General features: G+C 54.5%; 7 protein-coding genes across 7 annotated transcripts; 5 read left to right on the top strand and 2 right to left on the bottom strand.

The window, feature by feature from the left end:
- Positions 1-682: 682 nt before the first annotated feature.
- On the top strand, positions 683-1,323 carry LTS14_009165 (uncharacterized protein; the record flags this gene model as incomplete). The annotated part of the gene is made up of 2 exons (XM_064841848.1): positions 683-701; positions 728-1,323. The coding sequence occupies 2 exons, from the start codon at positions 683-685 to the stop codon at positions 1,321-1,323; spliced, it is 615 nt and encodes a 204-aa protein (XP_064690683.1).
- A 3,797-nt stretch (positions 1,324-5,120) lies between these two features.
- LTS14_009164 (uncharacterized protein) lies at positions 5,121-6,981 on the top strand (the record flags this gene model as incomplete). Its single annotated transcript, XM_064841847.1, has 2 exons — positions 5,121-5,683; positions 5,739-6,981. The coding sequence occupies 2 exons, from the start codon at positions 5,121-5,123 to the stop codon at positions 6,979-6,981; spliced, it is 1,806 nt and encodes a 601-aa protein (XP_064690682.1).
- Positions 6,982-7,626: 645 nt separating this feature from the next.
- Positions 7,627-8,333, bottom strand: LTS14_009163 (uncharacterized protein; the record flags this gene model as incomplete). The annotated part of the gene is made up of 2 exons (XM_064841846.1): positions 7,627-7,686; positions 7,746-8,333. The coding sequence occupies 2 exons, from the start codon at positions 8,331-8,333 to the stop codon at positions 7,627-7,629; spliced, it is 648 nt and encodes a 215-aa protein (XP_064690681.1).
- A 550-nt stretch (positions 8,334-8,883) lies between these two features.
- Positions 8,884-12,010, top strand: LTS14_009162 (uncharacterized protein; the record flags this gene model as incomplete). The annotated part of the gene is made up of 2 exons (XM_064841845.1): positions 8,884-11,147; positions 11,206-12,010. The coding sequence occupies 2 exons, from the start codon at positions 8,884-8,886 to the stop codon at positions 12,008-12,010; spliced, it is 3,069 nt and encodes a 1,022-aa protein (XP_064690680.1).
- Positions 12,011-12,049: 39 nt separating this feature from the next.
- Positions 12,050-12,931, bottom strand: LTS14_009161 (uncharacterized protein; the record flags this gene model as incomplete). Its single annotated transcript, XM_064841844.1, has 1 exon — positions 12,050-12,931. The coding sequence occupies one exon, from the start codon at positions 12,929-12,931 to the stop codon at positions 12,050-12,052; it is 882 nt and encodes a 293-aa protein (XP_064690679.1).
- A 323-nt stretch (positions 12,932-13,254) lies between these two features.
- SRC1 (inner nuclear membrane protein enriched at telomere/subtelomere region) lies at positions 13,255-15,441 on the top strand (the record flags this gene model as incomplete). Its single annotated transcript, XM_064841843.1, has 3 exons — positions 13,255-13,305; positions 13,370-14,751; positions 14,835-15,441. 3 exons carry the CDS (start codon positions 13,255-13,257, stop codon positions 15,439-15,441), a joined length of 2,040 nt encoding a protein of 679 aa, XP_064690678.1.
- Positions 15,442-16,011: 570 nt separating this feature from the next.
- On the top strand, positions 16,012-16,610 carry LTS14_009159 (uncharacterized protein; the record flags this gene model as incomplete). Its single annotated transcript, XM_064841842.1, has 2 exons — positions 16,012-16,075; positions 16,138-16,610. 2 exons carry the CDS (start codon positions 16,012-16,014, stop codon positions 16,608-16,610), a joined length of 537 nt encoding a protein of 178 aa, XP_064690677.1.
- Between the last annotated feature and the right edge of the window lie 940 nt (positions 16,611-17,550).

The following is a 17,550-nucleotide window of genomic DNA, read 5'->3' as shown; positions in this document are numbered from 1 at the left end:
TGCCATCACACGTCTCAGGCTAGATTGGCGTTCGCCTCGGTCTCCATTCAATATGTATGATCTGACTGCTTTCCGCACAAGTCTTGTAATGGAAGTTAAGGGGTAGATTTATACGTTGATTGTCGGTGATACTTGCGTTGGTAACTTCTAGTATGTCACATATTCGTACCGAGAAAGGTCGGACGTGCTGATGTCGGTGGATGCTGTGGACAACAAAGTGCATGTGACACCTCCCACGTGCCAAAATGGTGGCTTTTTCAGGTCTAGCGTATTGATTACCACGCTGGAATCTTCGCACCAGCAGAGTTACACCATCTTTCCGAACATTTCAAGCACTAACATAGCATCTGCGAGACCGTCACAGCCTACCGAACAAGCCGCTCAAGATACAGGACCTGAAGCAGCTCATCCCTTGACCACCGCGACCACTTCAGCCACCTCAGTCCTCGACCACCGCAATCCCCGCCAACCAGGCCGTAACCGTGGCAGAAATAGATCGAAATGGCGATGTTACAAAATCACAGTAAAAGTAGTAGTAGTGATTTCTACCGCCGCACGTCGAGCGAGTCTAGCCGGCGCGCAAACACTCAGGCATCCGCCTATTCAGTCGACGCCACCACGATGGTGTTGACTGGCTTCCACTTCTCCACTCGTGGGGGACAGGGAGCGGGGTGGTTCGTATATGGATACCTTTGTCACCAGTGAGTATCATGCTAACATGTAGCAGGTGGGTTTGAGGCGCCTCCAGGAGGCGTACCTTCACCCCCACCGTCTCCGGACACCACGCCTATAGGCGGGCGTCCGGGCCTCAAGGCCCGCTCGCGCAGCGGAGACGCCGCGCATTACATCACGGAAGAGTGTGAGAGACTCTTCTGCGAGACTATGAAGGCTGTGTTCTTGGTCGAGAAGAACTCTGGTCGGCAGAACTCGCTGGTGATGGATGTGCACAACATCAGCAACAGCAGCCAGGAAAGCAATGGTGTCGATATACCACAGCATCACGATTCCGTTATGAAGCATGGCATACCCACGCCAAGTACGTCGCCGGATGGCAGAGACTATCCCAAGACTGGTGGCGTGGTCAAGGACTATGTGGAGATATGGGATTATGTCGGTGGCGCACGCTTCCGCGGCTTTGTTGCTGAGACGCAGGATGAGCGTAGCTTGTTCGTCTTCTTTGACAAAGAAGTGATCGGGAAGGATCTCAAGCCAGGGTACTCTCTCCCGAATCACAAACGGAAAGATGTGAAGCTAACTTTGTCAGTCTTATGGCACTACTCGAGCTTGCCAGCAACGACAGCTTTGGATGCTCGCAACTCGTAGTCTGTGTGGACCGTAGTGCAGATGGAGAGGATGTCAAGGATCTGGGATGGGTCGGATTCGAACTGGCTATGCTAGACGATTGGGCTGGTGTGAAGGGATGTATCAGTGACTCTTGGGTCTATCTGAAGATGGACGTCTAGAGGAGGCTCTTGGTAGGACGAATGCGTTTGCCTAGGTTGGACCGTGTAGAGACTTTACCTTGCACTCGGATACTGCTACTTGTGTAATCTCAACGATCACGTTGCGTAGCGCAGATGTAGTTGGTGGGTGATGCTCAGGTCCCGCCATTAGTACCAAGAGCGTGAGCTTTCATAGACGGTAATGGACAAACCCATGTATACACGCAAAGCAAGGAGACCAACGATATCTGGTGGCACATGGTATGACAGATGCACCGCATCCCTCCGCTCCTTGCAATCCTCATGGCCCCATCGTGTGCCCGTCAGACGCCCACGAGCTCGATGGGCACTGGTGCTCCTTCTGGTGACTACAGAGCGACCTGGAGGTTTTGAGGCAATAATAATACATCAAGGTCCATGTGCCTGGCATTGGGTTCTGCATCAGGCTGCAGTACTGTATGCGAGATGCGGAAGCTAAGCCTCTACGCAGCGGGATCGACTGTGCGGTATGTATGTATGAGGCTGATCTGAAACGCTGCATCACCTAAGCATTGTGTGCCGGCTCAGTCACGTACCAGCAATACAGTACCATTGTTCGAACCTCGTCCGACACCAGATCATGATATGTCTCACTTACACGCCACGTTGAGGACTGCTTCAGTCCTTGCCCAGAAGTCTCACATCCCGAAGTGTGATGACGGCCCGACCAATCATAGTCGATCCCAAAGAGCGGTGAAGCAGCCCCACTATCATATCCTTGCGATCAACAACAACTTCACAAGCTGTTCGGCCTCCGTGCTTGTTCAACACAGCTTCGACGGAGCCAATTAATGTCGGTCAAATATGTTTCACTCTGCTATATGTCCGCTTCGGGCTCGTACTCCTGCGTGCTGGATCTCGTGGGAGCCCTCCGGAATGGGTGTGCCACCACCATCTCCGAGTGTGGCGTTTTAAGGTTGCCTAGACTGTCGACGTGGTCGCTTGCCATTCGAGATGGCGTTTGGAGTGTGGGTATCGCTATCGCTTTTCGTGGCAACCCAGTCCGGGGCGGCCTTGCTCTAAGCGAGTGCTACCATCACATCTACCCACTCGGCGCAGACTTGCTCCGCTCGACCTAGTGGCAAGGACAATCTCGAGCGAAGAGTAAAAAATTATGAGGTTGTGTCGGTGTTCATACTCGCCAGATAATCTAGGCTTGAAGATGGCTTCACATGCATGCAGACTGCAGCGGGAGCAGGGCCCGTTGACGATGCGGGAGCTAGGCAGAGACCTGCAGTGAAGATGCACGAAACGATCTTTCCGACTGCGCTCCCCGGCTCAGATGTGCAAACCTACCAAGGTCACGGTCACGAGCGCCAGCGGCGCGTCTTGTTGTCACGAGCATTGGGCAGCCCATCGATAGATGACGGCAAAACGGCGTGCCCTCTCTAATCCTCCGGAAACAGGATGGCGGCTGCAGCGTTCCGGAGCCTGTCGCTAAACGAGGTGGGCTTCCGATCGAACGGCACAGTCGGTGTACATTTGTACCCACGCCTGTTGGAGTGGTCCATATGCTTTATTGCCGACACGAGGGAAGCCTGAACCGATGCCGATGCAAGTAGATAGCACAGAGATCGCGAAGTACCACCTCGTTGCCTTCCAATAGCGCAGCTACGAGTTGCATCGATGCACGTGTTCTTTCGATATTCTTGCGTTGTTGTCAAGCGCCACATGTCCTGCCAGGTCCACCACACTGGCAGTTTGGCGCAAGGACTGATGACACGCATCGATAGTAGCTGCGCGGGCCGATTCAGCCATCTGGCAATTGGCAGGGATTAAGGCTGAGGTGATCAGCCGTTCGAGGCGACGTCCGGCCATGTAGTTCTCGTCATACGCTCGTCGCCGTCGATATATGAGCGGAGAACTACTTAGTGGTAGACAATCGAACTCAGTCTGCAAGCACGAGCACGTAGCAGTCCTCATAAGACGTACAATTGCGTATCGGGGCTTGGTAGTTCTTCAGCATCCTTGACAAAGCTGATGTGCCCATCCGGCCAGCGAACAGAGTTCATGCTCTCCACAAACCTTTCTTCAATAGAACTATTCCCGATACAGATAGCTACTATCTGTCGAAGTCATCCATTCGCTGAGGAGATTCCGTCGTGATGCCGCGGTGGCTTTCCAGCCTTGTCTTAGTTCGTCTTTGCCCGGTTCGCTGGAACTGTAGGCTCAAGATTGCAGCAGTCAGAAGTGCCATTTTCATCTTCAGCACTGTCGATTTTACAAGCACCCGCTTGACATCTAGCCATGATGGACTCCATCGACGTCGACCAGCAGCGGAAACGGCAGCAGCAGCAGCACGGAGCGGGTATGCACGCCCAAAAGCTGCATTCCAAGCCTCCACCCCAGTAGTGCCGGGTAGAGCACCGTGTCAATGCCCCACCCAGCTCATCCTGGTCCATGCCGTGCTGTTGGCGCTCGACTGGAGTCCCAGCATTGTTAATTGCCTCCCGACGTGCCCTTCAGACACTGCATCCCACCTGCATTCCCTCGCAAGCCTGCGTGTAGCTGCAGCTTTGTTGGCCGCTCCACCACGAGGTTGACCTACAGCAAAGGTGTGTCGCTCACGCGCCGACCCGTCAAACAGCGCCATACCAGCAGCTCGCATCGCATTGCTTCCGCAGCAGCGCTTGCAATTGAGCCTCCATTGGCACGTCTTCCCGCCGCAAACGACAACCACCGCTCAACGGCCAGCACGCCAGCCCACCGCCCTCTGCGGACGCGATAGCCAGTTCATTTGATTGTCTCGCCCAGCGGAAAAAGGTAAGATCAACCGCCCTCACCAGCCCGCCGACCTCCACGGGCCACACCAACTTTTTACCTTATCCCATTCGCTAGCGTCGAGCGCCTACCTTAGCGTCCGGCCTACCCAGCCTCTCGACCTTGGGTTATCTCTCCCACTCCCCACCGCATCTTGCAAACCGTTCTTGCTCATGCATTGCATACTGTTAGAGCACAGGGTGCGTCCGTAGTGGCCGCTCGTACATGTCGTGGTTGAAGGACCTCATTGCTAACATCTCTATACAGGCCAGCGAAGCTCTTTGGGTTTGTGTCCATTGATCACGGCTCACGATTTATTACGACCTTTACGACCTTGACGACTGCTTCGCATTAACGACTTCCTTGGCGTCTGTTAACGCAGTGGATTTGCTCCCGACGTCTCAGTTGCGCATAATAGACAACAGTCAACCGGATCTCGCACCCATTCACGACCGCATCATAACGAGCATCACCTCACGAAGCAGCACAATCACGTTTTTGACGCCCCAATAACGCCCTCCAAACAGCTCTACGCATTTGCACGCCAACACCGAAAAGCTGGCGCTCCCACCTTTGTCACAGGTTCAAGCCCGAGGAAACGAGAGCCATTGGCATCCGTCTTCATACGCATCTTATCCTTACGAAGCTCAGCATCAAGCGAGCGCCTCCTCCGCCGGCTCCTCCCCTCGGGCAGGATCCTTCAGCGGCTCTTCTGTAGCCAACCAGTCTCACGAATCGCACACTTCCTACGCCTCTTCAGTCGACGGCAATAGAGTGCACACCTTTCAGACTCCCTCGCCGGAGCAGGTCTCTTACCCTTCCTCCAGCCTACCTTCCGCAGCGCACGCTTATCAAGGTCTGGCTCCCATCCACGGCAATATGAACCAGCCACAGCAGTACATGGACGTGAGCCAGTCGCATCAGCCGCCTGCTGGTCCAGCTCCCAGCATCGGACAGTACTCTGGATATGGGCAGCCGCAAGCCTTACAACCTGCGTCGCACGGCTACGCGCCTCAGACATATGGTTACTCCTACTCAAACACGATGGCGCCCATGACTGCTGGTCACCCGGTCACATCGTCAATGGGTGGGCAGATGGTCCAACAGCCCTTGCCGCTCCCGAACATGGCTACCAATGGCCCGCCAGGTCCTGGTGCACCCCAGCAAAACTTTGAGCGGTCATATGACACGACTGGGCAAGTTGCGCCACCGGGCATGAAGCCGCGAGTGACAGCTACGCTGTGGGAAGATGAGGGCAGCCTATGCTTCCAGGTCGAAGCAAACGGCGTATGCGTGGCAAGACGCGAAGACAATCACATGATCAATGGCACGAAGCTTTTGAACGTCGCTGGAATGACGCGGGGACGTCGCGACGGCATCTTGAAGAGCGAGAAGACACGCCACGTGGTCAAGATTGGACCCATGCATCTCAAAGGTGTCTGGTGAGTGCTCCACTACTATTTATGACCGCGCACATGGTTCTGACCAGAGCTTTAGGATTCCTTTTGATCGCGCGCTGGATTTCGCCAACAAGGAGAAGATCACCGAGAGTTTGTACCCATTATTTGTTCATAACATTGGAGCTCTGCTCTACCATCCTACCAACCAAGCTCGCCAGAGCATTGGTAATGCGGCAATGGCTGCGAGACGCGATCAGCCTGACTACATGAGGACACCTCAGGGCACGCAGCCGCCGGCACTCACACACCACCATTCCATGAGCAATCCCATTGGTGCGAGCATTCCGCAGCCGCCGCACTCGATTGCACCACACCCAGCTTCCGGTAGGCCTGGCCTTGATAGGGCTCACACCTTCCCTACCCCACCGGCTAGTGCATCAAGTCTGACCATGGGTATGGGAAATACAGGCAGCTCATACGAATACGGCGGTGGACAAGCGGGCGGGGTCAATCCAGGTCAGCCTCTTCCTCTTGATACTGGCATGTCTGCGCGAACTGTACCAACGTCTCCAGCTTCATCCCCACCCGGCACTCAGGGCATGCAATATCCAACCAGCCAAGCCTACGACAACGGCCGACAGATGTACTCAGCAGCCCCCGGCTACGCCCAGTATCCTTCGCAGCAGCAACCCATGAGCCGCTACCCTGGCGTGCAGACAAGTCCCGGTGGCGTCAAGCACGAGATGGGTCCGCCAGCCCGTGGCGGCTCCGAGAATGAGCAAGTGGACCACAAGACTCACGACGGCTATGCTGCCCAGCCAAATGGCGAGGTTGAGCATGAGGGTGATTATACTCATACTAGTGCGTCAGACGGCGCAAGGCGGTATTCGTACAATTACAAGCCTAACCACGCGCCAGGACCGATTCACTCTGATCCTTCGCACATGTCGCCAGAGATGACACATTCGCCACACCAGAACGGCTCTGGACGAGCGACTCCTCGTACGACTGGCACGTATCAAGGCTATAGCACGCCTCAACGAGCTTCGCAGCTGCCATCGAGCAATCTGTACAACGTCATGAGCAACGATACTCGTGCTGGTGCGCCTAATGGTGGCGAACAATACCCGGCTCAGCCTGCCTACCAAGCACAACAGTACCCGTCAATGAACGGCGGTGCCCAGTCCAACAAGCGCATGCGGGAGGATGACGACGACTCCTACAACACCCCTATGAGCGCTGGCGGCGATCCAGGGCTCAAGCGCCAACGCACCGACCCTGCAATGGGCAGACCCATGAGCCAGCCCCAATCAGTAAAGACTGGCCCACTGCGACGATAGGGTTCGTCTCTATCCTGGCCAGCATCACCATGACACCACGACCATATGCACCAATTTGTCCCCTTCTGTGATCCCACCTGTACCTTTCTTGCGGACCGTACTTATGATTTATGACCACGACTTCACCAGACTTCATGACGAGTAACGAAGGCCTGGCTTGTTCTAACGGACGAAAAAAACTGCGACTGCGATATCACTCAACGATCTTGTTTTTCCGAGTGCTCTTGTAACGCAATACGACGAGCCTCACGATGATCAATGCCGACACCTGGACCGCACTGCAGACTACTCTTTCTTACTGTCTTGTCACCTTCGACATGGAGCTGGAGCAGCTCGATAGGGTTATTACTGGAGGTGACGAGACCAGGAAGCTTGGGCGCTGTAATGCTGATTCTTCACGAGATGAAGCTTCGCAGGAGCGCTTGGCTTTGTATCGGGAGTTTGAGGACTCGTTCAGAAGAGGTGATGTACTTCCAGGATGTTCCATGACATACCAGGGGGTGCAGCTATCATAGACGAGGTAGCATTGACGAAAAGTTTCTCCATTCAACGTTGACATTGCACTTTTTCCGTACTGACATGACCTACTCGTGTGGTCCAACTACAAGCTCATGTGGTCTGTCGGCACGCTATGGAACACGCGACCTACTCGAGATTGAAGCTGGAGCAGAATTGTGGAGGCAATGCAAATACGTGGTATGTAGTCTATCATAAATGGCCACAATCTCATAGCGATGAGCTGGCTTGCGGCATCTAAAGCGTACAGACATTTGATCTTCCTGAATAGAGTGAGTTCGATAGTCATTGAATGACGATATCGGACGTAAAGAAGCCAGGATTGTTTGTACTTTAATGTACGCAACACTCATCACCCCCGAGGATACTGCTGCTTTCTGAGGCTCCGAGCCCTTGACGAACTTCGTATGGGTGCCGGTCACAACGACACGGCCTCGTCTGCCATCCTCCAATCTGTAGATGTTGACTTTCGTGAAAGCCAAGCTTCCACCTAGCTTTTCCACTATGCCTTCTATCTCTATCTCATCGCCCAATTTTGCACCGCTTTGGTAGGTGACGTGGATATCTACGCTGACACCAGTCTTCTCGCGAAGGTCAACGCTGGCAATGGCCATGCCACCCATCCAGTCTACAACGGCGGCAGACGTGGAGCCATGCAGACTTTGCATGCTGTTCATGTGATTGGCGGAGAGTGGCAGGCGAGCTATCACGTGGCCTTTCGTTGCACTTGTGATCTTCACGGGTGTGAGGAGGAAGGCATAGATGGGACTGCCTGGCAATTTGGTCTTAACGAGGTTCTCGATGTGCTCGTGCTCTTGTGACTTTTGCTCGGCCATGGTGAAACGATGTCCGGGGTACCTAGATGTTATGAACGGTTATCGCTGCCTTTTTACGCTCTCCTTGAGTATCTTGCCGACCGCTGTCTGTGACCTATGTGGACGGGTGTAGGGATAGGAGAAAGACGAGCGTTGTGCAAAATAGTATTTAATGTCTGTGAAATCGTCAACAAGTTTTCAGGTGTGAGATCGACACGCACGATGCCGGGCCCGGAGATCAACCCAATTTCCTATAGCTGCACATGCTAAAGTCGCATCCTCCAGTTGCGATCAATGGTTCAGTCGCTGCTTCTGGTCTCACCTCGCATGTGTCCCGTCGTGTTGAGAACTTGCAGCGTCGGCCTGGAAGTGTCAGCTGCAACATATATCCCCGAACCCACTCCGTCAAAGCTCAGGCACTACAGCCACGATATCACGAAACAGGATCTCATCGTGGACCCAGTACCTTCGTAGACAATACCCCTGGTATTTTTCCGAGACAGGTCAACCTGTCAAGCCTGCCGTCTGGCTCAGCGACTTCGAGTCCGGCAGATGGCCGGACAAGGCCAATATGACTGGCCAGGATAATGCTGCCAGTCAATCTTACCTCAGTCGGTTGTCACCATGGAGCAAGAGTCCCGTCGTACCCCCAAGCAAAGGCAAGGAAGGCGAGCCAGAGCCTACGCTTCAGCAGCAGAAGGGCGCGGACCACGCAGTAACACACAAGCATCGTCTCAGTCTTCGCAGATACCCAAGGGATTGTCCACCTGTGAGACCGTGCTGGTTTCATGCTGTTGACATACCGAAGCGCAGACCACACCCTGCTGCGGTTGACAGGGCGGAGGAGAAGCCTGCTGCTCAGCCCAAGAAGTATGCTGCCTTCTCCATAACCGATTCGAAAGCTATAGAGGCAGCTTTCCAACGATTGATCGACGAGGAGGACGACGGTGTACGGACAAGTCTTGAGCAGCGGCAGGGTGGTGGGCCAGGGCAGGCCTTCGGGGGGGAGAGAAGCGATGGCAAGCCCAACACTAGTCTGCACGAGACTGGAAGGGCGGTCAAAGTGCCTGTGAACGAGGACTATTTGTTTGACGTGGACGTAGGAGAACGAGAGCTAGCTCCTGCGTACTGGCTCGGACCGGTCTACAACGTTCGAAGAGGCACGTGGTTCTACCAGGATGGTGCCACTCAACGCCCTTGTGACGAGAATCTGGCAGCACAGCTCGAGGAAGGATATCTGAAGGTAAAGGCTTGGAGGCTACCTACTGTTCAAGCAGCACAAGCGGCAGCCCAGAAGCCGAGATCTGTCTCTCAAGGACGAGCGAGGCCAGTATCATGGACACCTGGGCAGGAGACCACGACGGTCCGCAAGCCGTCTGCTTCAACAAACATTACACCACATGCCTCTTCACATGATCTGCGAGCACAGGCAGCCGAGCAGGCTACAAGACCTCCACGAAGTGATGCGCCGATAGAGACAGGGCAGACTGAGCAATCGCAGAACACTTACAGACTATTTGGCGCGCATATGAGCTCTGTCGTCACCTATCAAGATGACAAAACTGCATGGCTACTGACAGACGACTTCATGTCGCGAATGAACTATAGTATGTATCAGCGTTTTGCCGGCGGTGGACACTTCGCAGGCATGAAAATGACTCGAGGCTACATCAATCCCGAGACGAAACTACCAGAAAAGGATGGCAAGACGGACACCAAGAACGACCCGGCGAATCCTCTCTACAGAGACATATCAGAAACGGAAGGCCAGGCTGCAGATGGAGACACCACATCGCCACGTCCAAGTCAGTCAGAGACCCGCCGCCAGACACTCCAACGCCACATGTCATCTCTGCTCGAATCTCCAGCCCAGGATGACCCAGAACTCCAAGACGAAGAAGTCCGCCGTCGCGATGAGCGCGAAATTGAGGACGACTATCGCGAAGCTGAAGGTGAGGAACAAGGTCGTGAGATCGAGCACCTGATTCTCGTCACGCACGGCATCGGACAACGCCTGGGCTTGCGCCTCGAGAGTGTTAACTTCGTGCATGATGTGAATACTTTACGAAAGACTCTCAAAGCAGTCTATGCTGAATCACCGGATTTGCGTGCTCTGAACGCCGAGCTGGGCGATACCGAGCACGTCAACTCTCGTGTGCAGGTCTTACCTATCTGCTGGCGCCATCTCCTCGATTTCCCAAAACATAGTCTCAAGCAGAACCGCAAACGCAGTAGCAACAAGGAGCAGGATCTAGCAGATACAGACGATGTCGACGACGAAGAGTACCCAAGTCTAGAAGATCTCACCGTGGACGGGGTACCTGCCGTGCGCAATCTCATCACCGACCTAGCACTGGACATCTTGCTCTACCAGTCACCAGCCTACAAAGACCACATCTCACGCATCGTGCTGGAAGAATGCAACAGGATCTACCACCTCTTCATCGAGCGCAACCCGAATTTCAACGGCAAGATCTCACTCATTGGCCACTCCTTGGGCTCAGCAATCATGTTCGATATCCTATGCCGACAGGGTAACGCAGTAGTCCCAAAATCTCGACGAAACGACCCAGAGAATCTGAGACTAGACTTCGAAGTCGAAGATTTCTATGCATTGGGCTCGCCCATTGGCCTCTTTTCCATGCTGAAGGGCCGGAAAATCTCGGCACGCGAAGGCATGGATGCTGCGCGCAGGAGGGCGATGACGAGTAGTACGGAAGATCCTATGCTTGATGCTCCGCCGAGGAAAGCGAGTACGTATGTGGGGAGTTCGCAGGATTCTTGCTCGGACATCCTGAGTTCGAGTCCGAAATGCTCGCAGATCTTCAATATCTTGTGAGTCTCTATCTATCCCATATGGTTTGATGGGTGGGTAACGCTAACATGACTGCAGCCACCCAACTGACCCGATCTCCTACCGCATCGAACCGCTCATCTCACCAGCCATGGCAAGTCTGAAGCCACAACCACTTCCTTACACCAAACGTGGTATTTTCGGGGCTCCCATGGGTCAAGGCCTTACCGGTATTGGCGCTCGCGTCAGCCAGAGCGTGTCGAGTATGTGGTCGAGCATGGCCTCAAGCCTCCTCACACGAGGCCTAGGCTATTCTGGTACTGAGCCATTGCCTCTTCCTACCGGTCAAGCCGGCGGAGCTAAAAGTAGTGGACCGCTTTCCATGAGCCAGGGGGCTGGTACTAACGTCGCTGCTGGTGTTGTCGGGGGTGCGCTAGCTGCGCCAGAGGTACCAGAAATCACACCTGTATCTGGTGATTTACAGGAAAAGCTTGCCTCTGATGCTCTGGCAGCCGGAGAGCGTGGCCAGCACCCGCCTACGCTGATCGATGCTGAACTAGAGACACTCTATGGTGGATATCAGAAACGCCGAAAGTCGGTACAGTCAGATGCCGAGACTCGCGACCTTGCTGCCGCGGTGGGCAGTGAAGAGTGGCGGGAAGCCGAAGAGCGAGCACGGAAGCTGAGACGTGAGGAGGAGAAAGTGAGGAGGCTGAACAGTAATGGCCGCGTGGACTATGCGATTCAGGAAGGCGTCTTTGACATCAATCTGATCGCGGCCATCGCCAGCCATCTGTCGTATTGGAGCGACGAGGATGTTTCGCATTTTGTGATCTCGCAGCTGTTGAGTCGGCATCGAGTGGTCAAGAAGGACAGCAGAGGTGATGCGGCGAAAATGGGCTGAAGAGATCAATCATGTGTCGCCATGCATCTTACACCAGCTTTAGACCGTCATAACTCCAGCGGAAGCACCAGCACCAGCACCAGGCATGGCCAGCCTACCGTTACCGATCCAGCCATTCCAAATTATGCCGATCTCTCTCGCAACATCCTCTGCTGTCCGCCAATGCGCGTCCTTCAAGCTGCGGATGTCTGTCTTGCCCTCTTGCTCCTCCCGCATCACGCCCAGTGTGGCAGCTTCTTGAAACACTAATGCTGGGAATTCGAGCTCGGGATAGTCGCTTGCGAGTAGTAAGAGCAACCACGCGACTTCACGATGGCCATTGGCACATGCCGCATGCAAGCCCGAAGCCATGTCGCCAATCGGATCCTGGTACCGCAGTATCTCATCCATGGTCTTGCTCGGCGATTTGACACCTTCTGTCATCCCTTCATCGTCGTCGTCGTCATCATCGTCCTCTTCTTCAGCACAGCTCTTCAGCAGCTCCGCAATCGCTCTGTGGTCGCCTTCTCGACAGAACTCCAGGAAAGCACGACTCTTCCTCTCCTCGGGATATGCTCGCAGATAGCTTTCCTCCTTCAGTATGGGCATGATGTCTATACCCTCCTGTAGTCCTCCCTCGTTGTTCAGGTCGACTATGATTCTCTCCTCTGCTGGCGGTGCTGAGGAAGAGGAACTCGAGCCTGCATGGTCGGGAGTTGAAACGATGGAGCGGTTGCAGGCTGGGCAGGTCGTGTACTCGTAGGAGTCGAGAAGGCACTCCCAGTGGAAATGGTCGCCGCAGGAAAGTTTGACGTCGTCTGGGTAAGTTTCTGGAGTAGAGGTGTCCATGGAAGCGTCGTAGTCGTCGTCGGCTTCATCATCTTGGTCGACGGTGAGGGTCAGAGGGTTGGCACACTTGGCGCAGGCGGAAGCGGACGACATGATTACGTGATTACGTGGATACTGAATTCAGTATGTCAGAGAACATGTAGCAGCATCTACCCACGAAGCAATAACTATTTCTACTGTCACATGCAGACCTTCAAGCTCTGACGCAGCGATCCAGACACGAGTGAAAGCTTCTTTTCTGTCGATGGTCCATGCTTCTGCCCGCTTCTCGAACTATTTACTTGGACTGTTTACTCGTATCTGCCTGCTTGCGCCTGGGAAGGACACCTCTCTTCGCCACCACCGCGTCGCATAGTCTATACCTGTTGTAGCCGGCTCGTGTCATTGCGGTGCATACACTTCACACTCCCACCAACATGGAGGATGATGACTACATCAAGCCTGGCTTCGACCCGGCCACTTTGACCGTCAGTATCAGTATCAGTATCAGCATGGGTCAAAGCAATGCAAAGAGCGCTAATTGTTTCACAGATGCCTAAGCTCCGATCCATTCTCGTCGCGCATGGAGTCAACTACCCTTCGTCTGCCAAGAAAGGTCAACTGGTCGAGCTCTTCAATGAGACCGTGCTGCCTCAGGCCCGCAGTATCCGAGCAGCAAATGCGCGCGTCAGGCGTACCAGCAGGGGTATCGAGGATGTCGCCAGCAGTCAAGGGACCGCAAATGAGGATGAAGAGGAAGACGAGACAGTGCGAGTGCGACCAGCGACAGTAACCAGGGCTTCTCGTCGAAGCACCCGCGCCCGCACTGAAGAGCCCGAGGAGGTTGCACCGACGCCGCGCGCGGCACGACACAGCACTGCACCGCTTGAGGAACAACCGGGACAGGCATCTGTCAAGCATGCGCGCGCTGTGCCTGAGCTTCAGGAGGAGCCGCAGTCGAAGAGAGCAGCGCCAGTCAGGTCGCGACAGAGTGCCGTTACCCCTGCCACAAAGCGCGAACCTAGGGATGACGAGGGTCCATTTTCTGCCGACAATGTTTTCCAGTCTGGCAGCTCTCCGCCACCGCCCTCGCGCAGTCGCGACACCGAGCGCAGACGGACGACTATGACGACAGCTCGTAGCACAGAGAGACGTGCGAGCAGAGACCGGCGACGGGTCACAGAGAACGTCCGACCAGTGCGCGAGCAGAGAGATGGTGCAACTGTCCCTACACGCAGAACGTTCGATATGCCTGTAACACGGGTCAAGAAGGAGGAGGACGTTGTAGTTCAGCCGAATGAGGAATTTACGCCGGAGGAACACAACGAGCTGGTACAGGCAGAGCAGTCAGGTGAGCTCGTGCCAGTGCCTCGCAAAGCAAGACGTCCTGCAAGTACTGCAGCGAAGACTGGGCCGGCAGCAGTGATCACGGCACTGCTTGTTGGCCTGGCTGCACTCTGGAGACAGGAGAAGCTTGAAGTGGGCTACTGTGGTGTCGGCTCTCCTTCGACAGACATAGCAGGACTAGAGATTCCACAATGGGCAGAAGTGGCAAGACCGCAGTGCGAGTTGTGCCCTCAACATGCTTACTGTGGTGACAAGCTGTCCACGGAATGCGAGCCAGGCTTCGTGCTTACCCACCATCCACTATCTTTAGGCGGACTCGTCCCACTCCCGCCAAGCTGCGAGCCCGACAGCGCAAAAGCCCGCAAAGTCAACGCAGTCAAGGAACGTGCCGTCGAGCAGTTGCGCGAGCAAAACGCCAAGTTCGAGTGCGGTGAAGCACCAAAACCCGAGCTTAAGGAGCCTGAACTCAAGTCCAAGATCATCGCCAGCAAACGCAAGAGCATGTCAAACGAGGAATTCGAGGACCTCTGGGCTGCCGCCATCCCAGAGATCCAAGGCACGGACGAAGTCATCAGTGGTGCAGATGGGTAAGTCCACACCCTCTCTTAGCCCCTAACAATTGAACGACGCTTACGACTCGATTGTACTGACAGATACGCCGCCGTTCCAGATCCGGCCACTTCACACTCCGCAGCTCATCCCTCGCCCGCCTCCCACTCACCTGCGCCGTCCGCCGATCCCTACGCGAGACGCTTAGACGATATTTTTGGCAGGTTGTAGGACTGCTCCTTCTGGCTTCGTCGGGGACCTATGGTCGTTATCGCATCACTAGTGGTCGTGCGACGGAGCAGAAAGCCAAGGTTCTGGCTTCGAGAGCTTTAGAGCTGTTGAGCCAGCAGGCTGCGTTACATGCTTATGATCCGGACAGCTATGGCGAGAATTGTGTGAGTGTTGCACAGCTGCGAGACGATGTTTTGCGGGATGAGTTCAGTGCGAGCAGGAGGAAGATCTTGTGGGAGAGGGTGCAGAGGAAGGTGGAGGGGAATAGTAATGTCAGGCCGATGGTCCGCGAAGGCAGGACTGGGGATGTTGGTAGAGTGTGGGAATGGGTTGGGGCTGTTGGGTTGATTGAGGGTAGTACGCCTAGTACTGTCGAGAAGAGCGGGAGGAGAAAGAGTGGTAACAGGGTCTCGTTTGGTGGTGTGACCGAGGAGAGGTTGATTGAGGATCGCGGCGAGACGTCTGCCAAGCGGGAGGAAGGCAGGCAGTACTATTGATTGGACTATTTGGTTGTGTGAGACGTGACGGATGGCTTCGTTTGGTTCTAGGCTGGAGTTCCTTTCGCATGATACCATGATGGACAGAACTTTTTCTTTGTTGTGCTGGCTGTTAAGATATAACTTAGTTCCTTGCTCTGTACACTACCGTCAACACACCATTCGCAGTTCACGATGTGGTATACCATCGGAATTTCGGGTTTCTTCGCCGCCGATCATGGTCTGTGCCCTGGATGGATCAAGACGCGGATATGGGACAAATCGACGCCGGAATATGATTATAGGCATGTAGGGTGACTGGCAGCAGGGCATATATACTCACACTGAGCGTAATCTAGTCAGCAGCCAAATAGACGTCGTCCATATCCACGAAATCGTGCTATGATCAGCTTGACTCGAGGCCTTTCAAGCATTCATTCATTACTCTCTTCAACCTCTGACTCTGACTGAATCTTGGATCTCACACTGATTCTTGCTTGACCGCTACCTGCAGATTTTCAGCACCATCCGTCTTGACGAGTGGACTCTTGAAAAGCTGCGTTTGTGCAACGAGCATTCGAATTTGTCGAGATGGCGAGCTCCCTTGTCGCGGTCGTGCAAATTGCCGGTGTCACTAGCGCTGCTTTCCTCTCAGGTATGTCCACTCCACGACACGCGAACGTTGATCCAGATCATGGCTGACTGTCTCTCTTTCAGGCGCAATAGTAAGCGTAAGCTGGATGACCATCCCCTCCCTCGGAGTCGCACCAGACGAAGTAGCCGTCAAGCAATGGCGACGAGCGTTCGGAATCGGCAAGGCTACAGCTCCGGCTCTGGCGCTTCCGAGTGCGTTATGCTTCGCTTACCTGGCGTACGCGACTCGGAACATCGTGTCGAAGACCAGTGTGTTGGGGATCAGGTCACCAATGGTGTTGTATGGGGTTGCTGCGGTGGCGATCCCATGTATTGTGCCTTATACTCTGATCGCTATGGAGCCCGGAGCGAACCGGAGATTGATGGCGTTGGGGGAGGAGGCTGATGCGGTTGTGAAGGGCGAAAGTAGAGAGTTAATGGGGAAGGAGGGAGAAGTGAAGGTGTTGCTTAAGAAGTGGACTGGAATGAATTATAATAGGGCTTTGTTTACTGGGTTTGGGGCGGTCGTTGGAGCTGTAGCTACGATGATGATGTAAGATGGTCAAATACCTGTCCTGCTGTTCCATGCTCGCTTGTCTTGGCTTTTACCAATATCCTGTCTACAGCCTGGTCAGGAGAATGCTACGCAAGGCGACAGGAGACGGCTTGTGAGTGATGTATTCAGTGGATTGTGATCACAGGAGCATGGCTGGGCATGTGTGGACATGGCAAATAAACTACGCGACTCTGCATCGTTGTGTAATTGTTGAGTGAATGTTTGTGCTGAAAAGCACGGCGGAAACCGGGTGAGTCAAGCGGGATCCGAGCATCGGCTGAGTCACGAGCGCTGTTTGTAAGACCTTCTCGCTCCCTCGCTCACCTTCCTTCTCTCATCATCCAGCATCCACTTCATCAACACCTTTCACGGCCTCGCACGTATCTAAAGAAGCCGCCATCGACTCGGACTAGATCTTCGAGCCGTCACGGCAGTCCTATCACGGCCACGCTCAAACCACCTCGCAGGAGCCTGGCGCGTACGACATCACTTGGTAAGCAACGACATCTTCGGGCAATCAGGGTTGGGCAAGGCAGTGTGAAATTGAGGCGTGGAGCAGAAGGGCGGAAGCAAGAAACGAGACACCGGATTGTCTGAGACACATCTTTGTATACACCTTGTCCTGCGCGAAGGAGTGAGCTTAGCTTCACATCCACATTCACATATCTTGGTCACAGAACCATCAGCCCACATCGGCTATTGTCGCAGGCAGTCTGCTATTGAATACGAAAGCACGTTCTTGGTTGTGCCACTGTTGCAAGCCCACGGCTCACCCGCCTGGCTCTTCAACCGTACCACCTTACCGTTCTTTTTCTGTAACCAGTTAGCTTGTGAACACCCACGTATCTACACCACCATCGACTTGGACACCACAATAGCAGGACCACCAGGACTACAAAGAACGAAGCCGCTGCAGCACGCAAGCAGACGACAACAATAGA

Source organism: Recurvomyces mirabilis, assembly GCF_035927965.1.
Source record: "Recurvomyces mirabilis strain CCFEE 5264 chromosome Unknown scaffold_29, whole genome shotgun sequence".
Taxonomy (NCBI): domain Eukaryota; kingdom Fungi; phylum Ascomycota; class Dothideomycetes; order Mycosphaerellales; family Teratosphaeriaceae; genus Recurvomyces; species Recurvomyces mirabilis.
Note: the sequence above shows the minus strand (reverse complement) of the source record. Positions and strands in the feature narration are given on the sequence as shown.